Source organism: Fukomys damarensis, unplaced genomic scaffold, assembly GCF_012274545.1.
Source record: "Fukomys damarensis isolate Sample0158 unplaced genomic scaffold, DMR_v1.0_HiC HiC_scaffold_5, whole genome shotgun sequence".
NCBI classification, from domain to species: Eukaryota; Metazoa; Chordata; class Mammalia; order Rodentia; family Bathyergidae; genus Fukomys; species Fukomys damarensis.
Genome location: NW_022900917.1, coordinates 28505646 through 28519120, shown reverse-complemented (window position 1 = coordinate 28519120; position 13475 = coordinate 28505646). Strand labels below are relative to the sequence as shown.

The 13475-nt window shown below is 34.1% G+C and overlaps 1 protein-coding gene across 11 annotated transcripts in view; it reads left to right on the top strand.

Moving 5' to 3' along the window:
- Positions 1 to 13475, top strand: part of Ralyl (RALY RNA binding protein like) — a 658084-nt gene that overhangs the window by 492057 nt on the left and 152552 nt on the right. The window contains exon 1 of one of the 11 annotated variants that reach the window (XM_010645317.2): positions 11839 to 11887. The exons of the other annotated variants lie outside the window; for them this stretch is intronic. Coding sequence (XP_010643619.1) covers positions 11854 to 11887 — 34 coding nt within the window. The 5' untranslated portion in view covers positions 11839 to 11853. Of the gene's footprint in view, positions 1 to 11838; positions 11888 to 13475 lie in introns of those variants that run through there. 11 annotated transcript variants of the gene reach the window in all.

Below are 13475 nucleotides of genomic sequence, written 5' to 3'. Positions count from 1 at the left end.
GGTTGCTGCTATTTAAAAAATGAAAATTCTGTAGAGAACGCAAATGAACCACTACTTTATGGTTCAAAAAGCAGAGATAGGGCAATAGACATGCTATTCTCTTCAGCTTCGTTCCTGTTATATGGAATAAGTATCTGTCATTTATTTCATACCACTAATATATACCTTCTCATCCCCTTATACCATACTCAAAATTTCCTCATGTTATTAAGAAATAAAACTAGCTGAGCTGCACAGCTCCTTTCCATTTGTATGGTTGCATACCGAATCTACCTATCTCATCATGTAAAGCTGATTAGGTCAAAACTTGATGTAATGACATACAAGGAAAGCAAAATACTAGTAGTATTGACATAAAGAACAAACAGTTGAACTGAATCCTAAATATCAAGGACAGGAGAAACTAATAGTATGACATTTACAAGCAAAGATTTAACCTTAGACTGAGCTTTGCATTGCTGGTCTTGGTTTCAAGTGGACCAAAGTATGAGTCCCTATAGCTTATTGTTTCTCAACTATGTATTGGTAATAACAGGATTTTAAAAAATAAACAAATATCTATGAAATCCTTAGCACTATGTATAGGACAGTGAGTATTTGATGAATGTTCATCCCTGTGATTATACTAAGAAACACTTGGCCTGTCACCACAGGACAAGTTCAAACATGGCGCTTTGTCTGTGCATAGGCTTCACCAACTTATGGATTGAATTTTCAAAGTAGACTAAGAAAAATATTTTCAAAGGCAGAAATAAAATTCACTTTGGCCACAAAGTGAATATGATGTGGCCTTATTTACAACATGGAGTTATTTTTTGCTGTTTGAAAATATATAGCACCCTTTAATTTGGGGATATTGTTACTACTAAATCTTTTATTCTCTGTGTACAAACTGCATGATTTATGCATAGGGAATATAACATAAAAATTCTGGAGTTCATTTGAATCAGTAACTGGGCAGCCAGATTTATCTCTGTTTACACTCGAATAGCTTTCATTGTTAATTCCATTTTCTGTCCTGTTGTGCATATCACCCTTAATTTAAATCTTTGACAAGCTAATTTACCAAATGGAATAGTTTTTTAGAATAAGTAAAAATTTTTAACTTTAGTTGACTAAATCAAAGACTTTGGTTGCAGTTTCTGTGTTTAATATGTTTAACTTAAGAAAATATTTATACCAAAAGATGACTCTTTCTTTCACTTTTAATACACAGCCTTCTAAATTTTTTCCTTTACTGTTTCTTTATCATTAAAATTACCTAATATACAAGAGTTATAATTCTGGTCCTGTGAATGGAAATATCTAGCTACTAGAGAAAACAGGTTTACCTATATCAATATATAGAAAAAATATAATTTTAGGAGAAATATATCAAGTCCAATACCAAAATACATTCGATTATTTGTCGATATTCTGCTCTTGACAATGACTAAATACCTGGTGTTTATGCTTACAAGAATTTTATGGTCTCAATCTGCATCTTAGGTGAACATGGCATTATCAACAAAATAAAGGAAAGTGAAACATAAGACAGTCATTCATGTGAATGCTGAAGGAACAGATAAATTCAAAATCAAGGATAGCGTAGGAGATGTTACAGTAATTATTATGCATCAAAGTACTACGGGATAAAAATAAATAAGACAATAATAAGTTAGTATCAAATTAAAAACATGAATTTGGATAAAGGGATACACATATACTCTTATAAAATATGATTGGCAATATGACTAAGAATATATAATCACATTTACCTCAAGTTCAATGACACTTTATTGCCACAAATGGTTAGGAGCAGTTTTACTTGTCATTTTGATGGACTTTCAGTTACTCCCTTTGACACTTCCAGACACTTCTCAGAACCAAGAAGATATCCCTAAGGAGTAATGTGGATATCAGCAGTCATGATAATGAATTCTTGACATTTATCTTTGCAATTCTGCTCAAGTTCCTGCTGAATCCTCAGGACCTAGAATAATATCTGCAACATAGAACTCCCTCAATAAAAATTAATAAATGAAGGAAGAAGAAAATACCTACCTAACTCACAACATTGTATATCAGATTTTGAAACAAGACAATTGATACAAAAAAGAATCAAAATGTTTTGTTTCTTTTAATATACTCTATAAATGTTGTCATACATTACTCCTGAAATCAAAGAGAACTAACTTGAGTTATGGATCAGTCATACTTTTGCCTCAATATTAGGGTTTCCAATGTGCCAAGTGCAAATCGAGCCTCAAACCCAGCTCTTGTATTCAGTCTCAGTGATTCTAATCTACTCTCACATGAATGTTCTATTTCCTTTCTTAAGATGGACTCCTAGCCAGAAACACAGTTCATCTGTCTACAATGCTAAAACTGTTTTGTTTTATACTATGAGTCTCATACACTGCGATTTTCTCTATCTGTTGAGATCCTGGGTGAACTTGAGTCGAACTTCCTAGCACTAGGGGGCTCCAATTATTAGTAAAAACATGTTCTTTCTGAGATGTGGGGGGAGAGAGAGAGAGAGAGAGAGAGAGAGAGAGGATTCGAAATGTCATTCAAGAAGTATCCCCAAACATTGCAATTATGTTTCTTTTTTTAAAATTGAGTTTATTGGTTCATTTTAGGTGTACAGTACAGTTACATTCATTATTGGGCTAAAGGTGTAGCAATTATGTTTCTTGACCATGCTCCTTGGATACCAGCCCCCAAATCAGCCCCACAATATGACAAAGTCAAAATACATGTGAATATGGCACATTGTTTTCTATAATAGTTTTCCATAACTTTATTACTCCAACACAGATTACAGTCACGCTTTCCTAACAATGTGTGACACTTAGAAAATAAATGTGAGACTGGTTTGGTTTAATTTCATAGATAAAGGAGAATTATAGCAATAATCAAGATATTTTAATTAAGTGAATTTTTTCTCAGTGTAGTAAATATATTCATATTGTATATTGGAAGTGCTGACGCTATTTTCAACAATCCCTGAATTTCACATCAGCACAAAAGCACATATAAAGCATCTCTGTAACCATCCCTGAGCAGTGTTTCATATAGTGCTCAAATGATTAAAGCTGTTATGATAAAGAGGTAACATAAAATGTCCTCTCTTCCTAGTAAGTTTAATTTATAGCACTACTGGAAACAAATAAAAAGCAGTATAACACAGAATATAGCCCATGAGAAATGTTAGTGGAATCTGGTGTTACATGAACTGAGAGACTGCAAAGGTTTCATGAGAGAGAACTATGGCTAAGACAAACAAGATACTACCTGAATAATCAGATTTGTGCAACAGCTTGTTTCATATGATCATGTGTATTAGGTAAACACTTCAATCTCCACTGAACCATAATTCCTACACTTGAAATACACAGAGATCTATTTTCAGGTAATTCATAGTTGAACTTGATATTACTTCTAAATTTTATGTTATCTAAGAAACTTTTCACCCATTTCTTATTACTTATTGTATTCCAGTGTCGATAGCTGCTTGCTATGTCTAGCTAAACTCTTACTGAACTTAGAACAATCATTGTCATTGTTGGCTACTTCATGTCAGAAATCATAGCATCCTGTCACCAAACCCTAGTAGAAAAATATCTTTGAAAAAATGTCTCTTTGTGTTTTCTTTTTTTTATTTCTACACAACTCTTTTACAAGTTTGTTGTTTTCTTGCTCTAGTCCTGAGGATTGAACCCAGGGCCTTATAAATGTTAGGTAAGCACTCTACCACTGAGCTCTACCTCCAGCCCTTTAAAAAATTTGAGACAGGGCTTGTTACGTTGTTCAGGGGGCCTTGAAATTGTGATCCTCTTGCCTCAGTCTTCTGAGTAGATGGACACACAGGCGTATAACATTTGCCAAGCTCTTCTACAAGTTTTAAAAGACAGTAAGGCTTTACTAGTACTATTAAAATAATGCTACATTTATGGAGCACTCAGTTGTCAGGTCCTATGCCATGCAATTTTCATATGAGGAAACTCCCTTAGAGTTTAAGAAGTGCAAAGAGGTAAAAGTGAGGCGGCTGACACATGGAATTTCTGTCTGGACCTAAACTTCATACTGTAAGTCACCACATTTTTAGGCAGAAATATTTTTTAAGATTCTGAACGACTAAAACATTATTAGTTCTTATTTTAGCAGATAAACTTCTTACAATACAGTTAAAGGCAAATAAATGCTTAATTTTATCAACTTATAAAGTATTTTAATAAATATAAATATTAAGTTGACCTTTATATAAGATTGATCAGTATTACCTTCCGTACTTAAAAGTAGTCAAACATTTAAGGGTGATATTTTGTATGATTTGTTTTCTTTTTTCTTCCATCTTGGTTTCTAGCTAGAAAACGGTTTCAATATTCTATATAGATAAGTGTCATTGAAGGGAATACATATCAAGCTCCTTTAAAAATTTAAAATGACATCTTACAATCTATGAGTTGTCATTGTAGGACCATTAGCAGGGAATGGACGTACTTCCAACAGATTTACTCCATGTTCAAAATACTTATACGGATATTTTTCATACCTCTTAATATTTTTTACCTTTACCTTCCTACTAATTGGGAAATAACCTGGGAAAACATAAATCACCTCCACAGTCACATCTTGAGTGTGGGACAATTATATATTGCTACTAATGTAAGTGTGACAAATAAAAATAAAATACTACCCTGTAGTGATTAGACATACTTTAGGACTCTATAACCATAACTCTAAATATCTGTAGAGCTTTAAATAATTGTCCAGGCCTATTGAGGGTTTACTTAATGAATGTTTGCAACTTTTGAGGTATTTATGATTGATATTTTTTTTTTGATACAGTGTCTTGTGCTGTAACTCAGACTGGCCTTTAACTCACTGTGTATCCTAGACTGGCCTTGAACACATAGAGATACTCCTGCCTCAGCATCCTGAGTGCTGGGAGTTCAGGCCTGCAGCACCAAGATTGATCATTTTCTTAATTTATGGAACATAATTCCAAAATTAAATGTGTATTTTTAAACTAAACATTCAGTATGAAGCTGATTTAGGAAGAAATGCCCCTGAAATAAGACATATTTTGGTAATGTATGAATATTTATTAGGACATTGGAATTGCAAAAGTCTCAAATGAAATAATGCAAATTTGAAATTAATTTATGACTTTCTGATTAAGATATACTATTCAGTCTAAAATTTTACATTTGCATGTTGCTTCCTTTTTATTCATCTTTGAGAATTAAGCTCATTTCAATAGTTTTATTTGATTGAAAATATTCAGTTTTAATGCTATGTATTTCTCTTGTAGATTCATAAACAATTATTAAATACTTACACAGTATTATATCTGGAAAGAGACAAAAAACTCTTAGAAGTTAGTTTTTCATCAATTAAACAGCTTATAGGAAAAATAAGATTATGTAGAAACATGTAAAGCTAAATAAATTGCTAGATAAATGCCAAAAAATTCAACTTTATAGACATAGAAAGTTATGAATTAAAGGGAATTCTTCTAAAAAAATTTTGACCCACATCTTGAAAAAAAATAGTGGGAATTGTTGGACAGTAAAGAATGAAAAGGAAAAATAAATACTAGCTCAAGAATATGTTGTGGTAAGTTTGTTTGATGGTGGTAGCATTTGCAATAGAAAAGAATTTTATTATCAAGGATTAGTCCCAGGGTAAAGGGGAGAGAATAAAAACAGCAGAGAAATAAACTCTAAGTCAAATGGTATATAGGCATTAATTCTAGTGTTGCCCGTACTTATGTGGGAGCAGTTGGAAAAGTGTCTCTAGGGAAAAAGACAAACATCTTAGTTTTCTACATTGTACTTTGGGTATGCAGTTCCTCTGCAATTAGAAGACTTCAAAAACTGAAATACAGAAAGATCCATTGTCACCCATTTATGGATAATTTCAAAATTTGATGCAAGTCAGTTACTTAGCATCAAATGCTAAGAACTAAAGACAAAAGATTAAACACTGAAGTTATTGTTGGAGAAAAGAAGAACAAAACAAGAATAAAAGCAACCACTGAACAAGAGATTGTACCACACCGTACAATTTATTCTAAAAAAAAAAAAAGTTAGCAATTTAAATAAAGCTTTTCTATGATTATGAAAGTAAGAAAACTTGACACTTAGATCTACCCTCTTAAATTTTTAAGAGTACTATACAATATTGTTAACTATAGCCACAAAATTGTATAGTAGTACCCGGAAGTCAGCGATTTTGCATAACTGAAACTGTGCTCGTTGAATAACAACCTTTTTAATGACTCTAACAGACTTATGTGTAACTGAATTTGCATTATGACTCCACATTATGACTCTAAGGGTTAAAATGTGCATAAAGGCAACTGGATTGTTTATTGTGGATAAGGTCCATGGCTCCCCACAAATAGTTGAGAAGCTTCTGTACTTCACTGGCAGCCTTTTGGCGACTGAAAGCTAACAGTCTTAGCAAGATGGTTCAGAGGTCAGACACACGTAGGAATGCATAGGAAATGAAAAGAGTGATGTCTTTGAAGTAAGTGAAACACCAGATTTGAGTTACTATTCTGATTATGTCCTCATACATTATGCACTTTGAGGCCTGAGGAGTCTTGCAAGAAATAATTGGAAGGACAACAGAGAAGAAAGGAGAGATAGAGGAAGGAAACAAGTGTATGTATTTTTTTTCTGAGCAAGGAGCCATAAGACAAAGAGTTCACTTAACAAATTTGGTCCCAAAAATGGATGTGGAGGAATGGTTACTTTAAAGGTATCAGACTACCCTCCTAAGGATAGCTTTATTATCCTACTCTAGTTCGGATTCAGACAAGGCCTGAAAAAGAAAGGACATCCTTCTCATACGAGATAGAAGAGAAGACCATACCCTGATGCTGAAACCTTTGAGGTGTGGCTTGTGCATTCCTGCAGGATCACTGCCCGTGCTTCATCCCACTGTTCGTATCCCATGAAAAATCACTGTGCTCAGCCTATCTTCATAACAGACAGAGGAAAATGTCACTTCCAAAAGAACCACAATTTGCTCTAGAACATACAATCATTCCTATAGTTTTTCATTGTCATAGAAGAAAACATTTAGTTTGATAAGATTTAATGTATATTATTGTCTGTCTAGTGGATTTGAAAGATGGATGGATCACTATCATCCAAGACCTAGAAAGTGGATACATACTGAGGATATACTCCTAAGTGAAATTAATAAGTCACACATGTGTAAATACCAAATAATTTCTCTGGTGTGAATAAACTATAATAGTACATAAGATCCTAATGAGATAATTGACAGTGTGAAATAGGAAGAAAAGGGCTAAAGTTGTAGGGAAAGTGGGAAGGGTAGGGGAAAAGGGAATAAGGGAAAGGAAAAAAATAGGAGAAAATGAAATTGGATAGGTTTATTATTTCCAGATATATATGATTTTTATTCACTTTCCTTTAATTCTGGAGGTGAGAACACAGGAACAGGAAGGGTAAATGAAGGTGGAAGAAGACAAGAAGTGAAAAGATATAAGAGTTTATGAGAAAATAAGGATTATGTTTTTAAAGCTAAATGTTTCAGATAACCTTCTGTACTACAAGTTTAGATAAGAGAAACTGGCAAATCTTTTGACAAGCATTAGTCTATATCCTTATCAGTTTAACAAATGGATGCTCAGTGTAATATCAAATATTTTCACCAGAATTATTTAGCATTTTTATATGTAGCAGCAAAAATTTCTACCAAAAAGGTCAGTTTCCAGATAAAATAGTGCTTTTAAAATTTTTGAAACATTTCAAACTCTTCTTAAATTTCATTTTTCATGGAGAAAATACTTAGCCAATAGTCAACAATTAAAACTGTGATAAATGAGCAATAAATTAAAAATCATAATTATTAAAATCAGGGGACTTCATTTGACCAAAAATATTTTTTGAAAGTTAACCTGTAGAAGCAAACTATGTACAAAAATAATCACTAATAACAATAAATGAAGAAAGAAGAATATATTCACATAATTGATTGCCTCCTTTTTCAAGCTCTTTCACGTCTGCTTTCAGTCACACGTGTGATAACTGTGACTCTAGAGAAAAGGAAAGAACTAGAGAAATTTGAGAAAGGGGACACCAACCCCTACAGGTCAACGGTTTTCATGCACATCAAGAATTGAAGCCAAGCAAATTCAGGTTTAATGGAACATCCCCCCCAGGGAACAAAAGATCTTTCCTAAGTAATACATTACATTCTGGTCTTGGTGAGGTGTTACGGGAAATCAGGCTGTCCTTCAGCTGCCCTGTGAGGCTATCCATCAGACTGACTTGTACACATATAGTTTAAATCAAGAAAAAATGGACAGTTGTCCAGTGTTCATTGTGCTCCAAAGAAAAATAACTGCAAGCAGAAGTTAATGCTACTTTTTGATCATGTGATCAATGCCTAACAATAAGCTTGGCATTATAATCAATTTGTACATCATCTTTCTGGTCCTTGATAAGAGTCATTTCTCTTTTTCTACTTTTTTTGAATCTTCCAGAAATAAATGGGCCGGGGATTTAGCGCAGCGGTTCGGTGGCCTGCCTTGCAAGAGCAAGGACCCAAGTTCAATCCCCGGTACCAGAAAAAAATAAAGTAGACTCGGTGACTATAATTTATTTTGAGCTAAATCCCCAGCCCTTACTATTGAATATATATATATTCGATTATTTTAATGCTTCTAAGAGCTGTAACACTTGACTATAGGATTATTGTAATACAAAAAGTAATCTAAACTTTTAAATGACAGCATTCTGTAATAAAACAGTGATTTCCTGACACGTGATAAAGCTAAATGGAGGAAGATTTTTTCACTCTGTGTTCTTTCATCTGTTTCAAAGGTCATTGTGCTTTCAGTTCTGTCCCTAATTCCTTCATTTGAAGCAGTACTTGACTACAATGAGTATCAGAAAATCAGACACCACTAATAATTAAATGTCATTTAGCTTTCTTGCTGATTTTTCTTCCCACTACCAACCCAAAAGTGTTTCCTGGGGAAATACGGTCAATTTAGGATCGACATTTGAAGCTATATTGGCCTAAGAAAAGACTTATCACACTTTAGCTGCCAACTGTATTCATAGCAAATAGGCTAACTTAGTCTGAGAAAGAAGATCTGAGGACTGAGCTAAGAAAAACCATGCAACAGAAAACATTTGGCTGCACTTTACCCTGCAAGCTACAACAGAATGGAGCATGACAGAATCTCAAGAAATTAACGGGGTTTTTTTTTAGGCCATACTGAAAGGAAATCAGGTGATAAATATTGATCAACTTTAGAAATGAAATTCTGACATGTTAGTAATAGAGAGACCTTGAAAACATGGTGCCAAATAAAATAAGTCAGTCTCAAAAGGAGAAACACTGGGTGTTTCTACTTATATCCGTTGTCTAGAAATTGTCGAATTCCTGGAGACAGAAAGTAGAATGGTAGTCTCAGGGTTGGGCCGAAGGAGAAACAGTGACTTACTGTTTAACAGGATGCAGTTTTAGTTTTGGAAGATAGAAAAGTTCTGGAGTTGAACAGTGATGATGACTGCACGGATGTGAATGCACTTCATGCCACTGAGCTGTACACTTACAGATGATTAAAATGGTACGAATATTTCACTCCAGTGTACAATTGTACACACTAATGGGGGAAGGATAAATAGATATCAGAGAATTATGAGAGATTGGGGTAAGTCAGGTAGCAGGTATTTGCTTAGCTGTTATTGACTCTGTAATTCTAAATGGAAAGCTTTTTCTCTGTCACCCCTAACCCCAATATGCAAGAAGTGGGTCACTGAAGATGTGACCTTAGAAGTGTATATTTCCCTCCTCTGCTCCTTTCTGTTTCTGCATTGAGATGCAGTTTTCCTCCACCACACTCCTGTGCCAATGCAGTTCCTGCGTTAGAGCTGGCTGACACTGTGAACCAAGATAAATCTTTACTTAACGCGCAGGTGTTGAGTATTTTGTCCCAGTTTTAGGAAATATTTCTAATACAGTCATCTACCTTTCTTCATCCTTTGAGGAGATGAAAAGGTCTGAATCACCACCATCATCCAGATATCAGACCTAGAGCTCTACTTCTGCAAGTGATTTTTGTACCTTGTAATGTAATATGACTCTAGACCAGAGATAGTGGTGTTACTTTATAAAACCTTGAATGCCTTGGTCTTTTTTTTCCAGTCAGTTAGTGATTTTTAAAGTGTGCTGCACAAACAATATTTGAGTGATACACATGCTGAGGTATGTTTTTTGTTTTTATTTTTGTTTGGTTTTTGGTTTTTTGAGAAAGGGTCTCAAAACATTGAGTGAGTACAGAAATCTCACTGCCCTGCACATAGTTAAATAAAATATGAGAAGAGGGAGGAGGGGGTGAAGGGAGGGCAGGGACAAGGGAAAAATGAGAACCAAGACCTGTCATGTAGAGGTACAAGATCCCAACAATGAATGTAACTGTGCTGTATCCCTAAAATGTACCAATAAACTCAATTAAAGCTGAAAAGAAAAGAAAAAAAATATAAGAGGAAAAAAATGGAAACAGAGTCTTTATGAATAAAGGACTGTGGAAGGGGTAAAGGGAGGGCAGGGGTAGCAGGAAAATGAGAGCCAAGACCTGTCATGTAAAGGTACAAGATCCCAATGATGAATGTAACTGTACCGTATACCTTAAAAGTACCAATAAACTCAATGAAAAAAAAAAAAGAAGTAAACACACACACACACACACACACACACACACACACACACACACGCAGAGACTACCTTGATACTACCTTGCTTCACCAGTCACCTGTTATCCACATCTAGTGACCCGGCCTTCTCTATGGTTCACATTAATTCACAAGCTGCAACTCTTCTTAAACTCATTTCTTGGAGCAAATGTCAGCATTTTTTCTAAAGTGGAATACTGTTACACTGTAGTGCATTGTGCTTTGTAATGCTTTAGCACATATAAAATTGTGCTACTGTTTTTATTGATTTAAAATTAGAGATATCACTCATGAAATTTTTGAGTACCGTGCACCAACTCCAGTATTCCCACTGGCCCCGTGGCTTTCATTGTCCAACTAAATGCACTACACTGATGTTTTAGAACACATATGTTAGAGAAGAAGTGGCTGCATTGTGTAAATTGAGATTACACCATTTAGGAGATTGAACTTTCCTATACACAATTCCATTTTGAAAGAGTTAATTATAATAAGCTTTACTCTTCACTGATTAATAGTGCAAAGAAAATGTGGCTTCTTCATTTTTCTGCAACTATCCAGTTTTCTTCATGAGGCCTCCCTTGCTAAAAAGGATTAAGAATTTTAATTTTTTGTGGGGGTATTTGTTAGTTATGCAACAATTGTCCTCCTAGAACCTCTCATTCCAGAATCCCAAACAGAAACTGGGCTACTTTCATCTTTTCCTTTAATCCATTTGTTGGACCTGTGATGTATTAGTCTTAGTGCCTATCCCCTACTTCTGTCTCTTTCTCCTTCTTGTCATATCTCTTGGAGCTAAAAGCATATTATTTTTAATCTTATTTTTCTGGCTCGGACTTCTCTTGCATGTTATTCCTATTCCAGAGGCAAGTAGCTTCATAGTTCACTCAGATTAGTGGAAACGAGAGCCGCTCCAGGGTATGGAAGAACCTTCAATCGAGTCTGCGGGATATCTCTTGACATTTGCCCAGGATGCAGAGATAGACGAAATCCTTTTATCTCTCACCAAAGCCTGGCTTTTGTGATAATTTTCTAGCTTGAGCCTCAAAAATTTTGCTCTGGATATCAAAATTTTAAAGTTGACTCTTTTTTTTTTCTTTGCATTCCTGCAATGACAGTTGGAATCTTTTCCAAAGCCAATAAGATGCATCTCACTAGATGTGAAAGTTACTCAAAAGGTATGTAAACAATAACAATAAGATTTTTCAATAAATATCAGTTCTATCCCATGTATGTGATCCTCATTTGGAATTTGCATATATACCATGTATTATATGAGAAGGAAATTACCTTCTCAAATTCTAAAACTTTAATATTTTGCTCAGTAATTTTCTGCTCTGAAAAAAGCATAGCATTCTCTTAATCGAATCAATACAAGTACAAAGGAAATAAGGGAATTAGTTGTGACCAATAAAGAAAAGTCCTGTGGCCTTTTAAATTTATTTAGCTACATCACCAGACTCAACTCTAGAAAATTTAAATTTTATATTACCCCGAGAAGAAATTACATAAAAACTGTCTATTGTTTCCCTGTAGTACTTGGAAAACAAACGAGTTGCCTGCAAGCTGTTAAAGGACTATAGAAACATCTATTGGAATATAATTGACTCTCATACCTAAACTGAGCAGGAAAATAAGCACTGAAAATGTAAAATGTGAAAAAGTTTACTTTTTTTTTTCTTTTTTTTGAGACAGGATCCCACTATGTAGCCCAGCCTGGCTCTAACTCACAGCCCTTCAACCTCTAGAGTGCTGGGACTATAGGCATGTGCCACCGTACCCAGACTAATTACAGTTCACTTAACCAGATACTAGGAGATCATTTAAGATACCTAATGTCTTATACAAGTTTTATATGTAGAGAAGATTATTCAGTTTTTGAAAATTTAAATTAATATTTAATTAAAGTTATACACTCAAGTCAAGATTCTTAAAAACATATGCTTTAAAATAAATTTATACATTTTGTAATAATGTTGAAATAAAAATAATTTTACATGTCCTTTGGTTAATGTTTAAATTACTTCTATTTTAGAAGATTAAACTTTCCTATTTAATTCTTTCAGAAGAATTAATTGTATCTTTTAAACATATATGACACTAAACATATAGCTTTAATACCTCTGGTCTTGTCAACACTTTAAATTCCTGAAAAGACACACTTACAAAACTAGTGTTCAAGGTTTTCCTAGGAACTTGTTATCCCTTTTAATAAATATTCTTTAATTATATTTATCAATTCAGTTACCTAAATAACAAATAAAAAACATTACAACAGGCATTCAAAATTTGAACAGAAAAAGATAAAGTCTTGATTTAATGTATCTGTCTACTTTTTTTTTTTGTACAGGGCTTGAACTCTGGTCTGTGCACTTGCAAGGCAGGCAGCAGAGACACTGAGCTAAATCCCAGGCCCTGTCTACTTATTTTTAATCTTTTCATAGTCTTAAATAAACTTAGGCAAGAGGAACAGTTAGTGTAGACAAAATCCAAGACAATGGTATAGACACATAGTATCTCTTAATGACATATTTGAACCCAAACAAAACTGGATTCTAAATTCTTTCATGGTTTGACCCAGTTGCAAGTAATCACCCTGAACTTTTCTTAGAACAGATTTCTGCTTGTTCAGAATTAGAGGGCATGTTCACAGATTTCTGTTGATCATTAGTTCTACAATTTAGGGCCGGGGATTTAGGTAAGTGGTGCTGCCGCCTGCCTTGCAAGTGCAAGGTTCTGAGTTCCATACCCAGCTTTAAAAAAAAA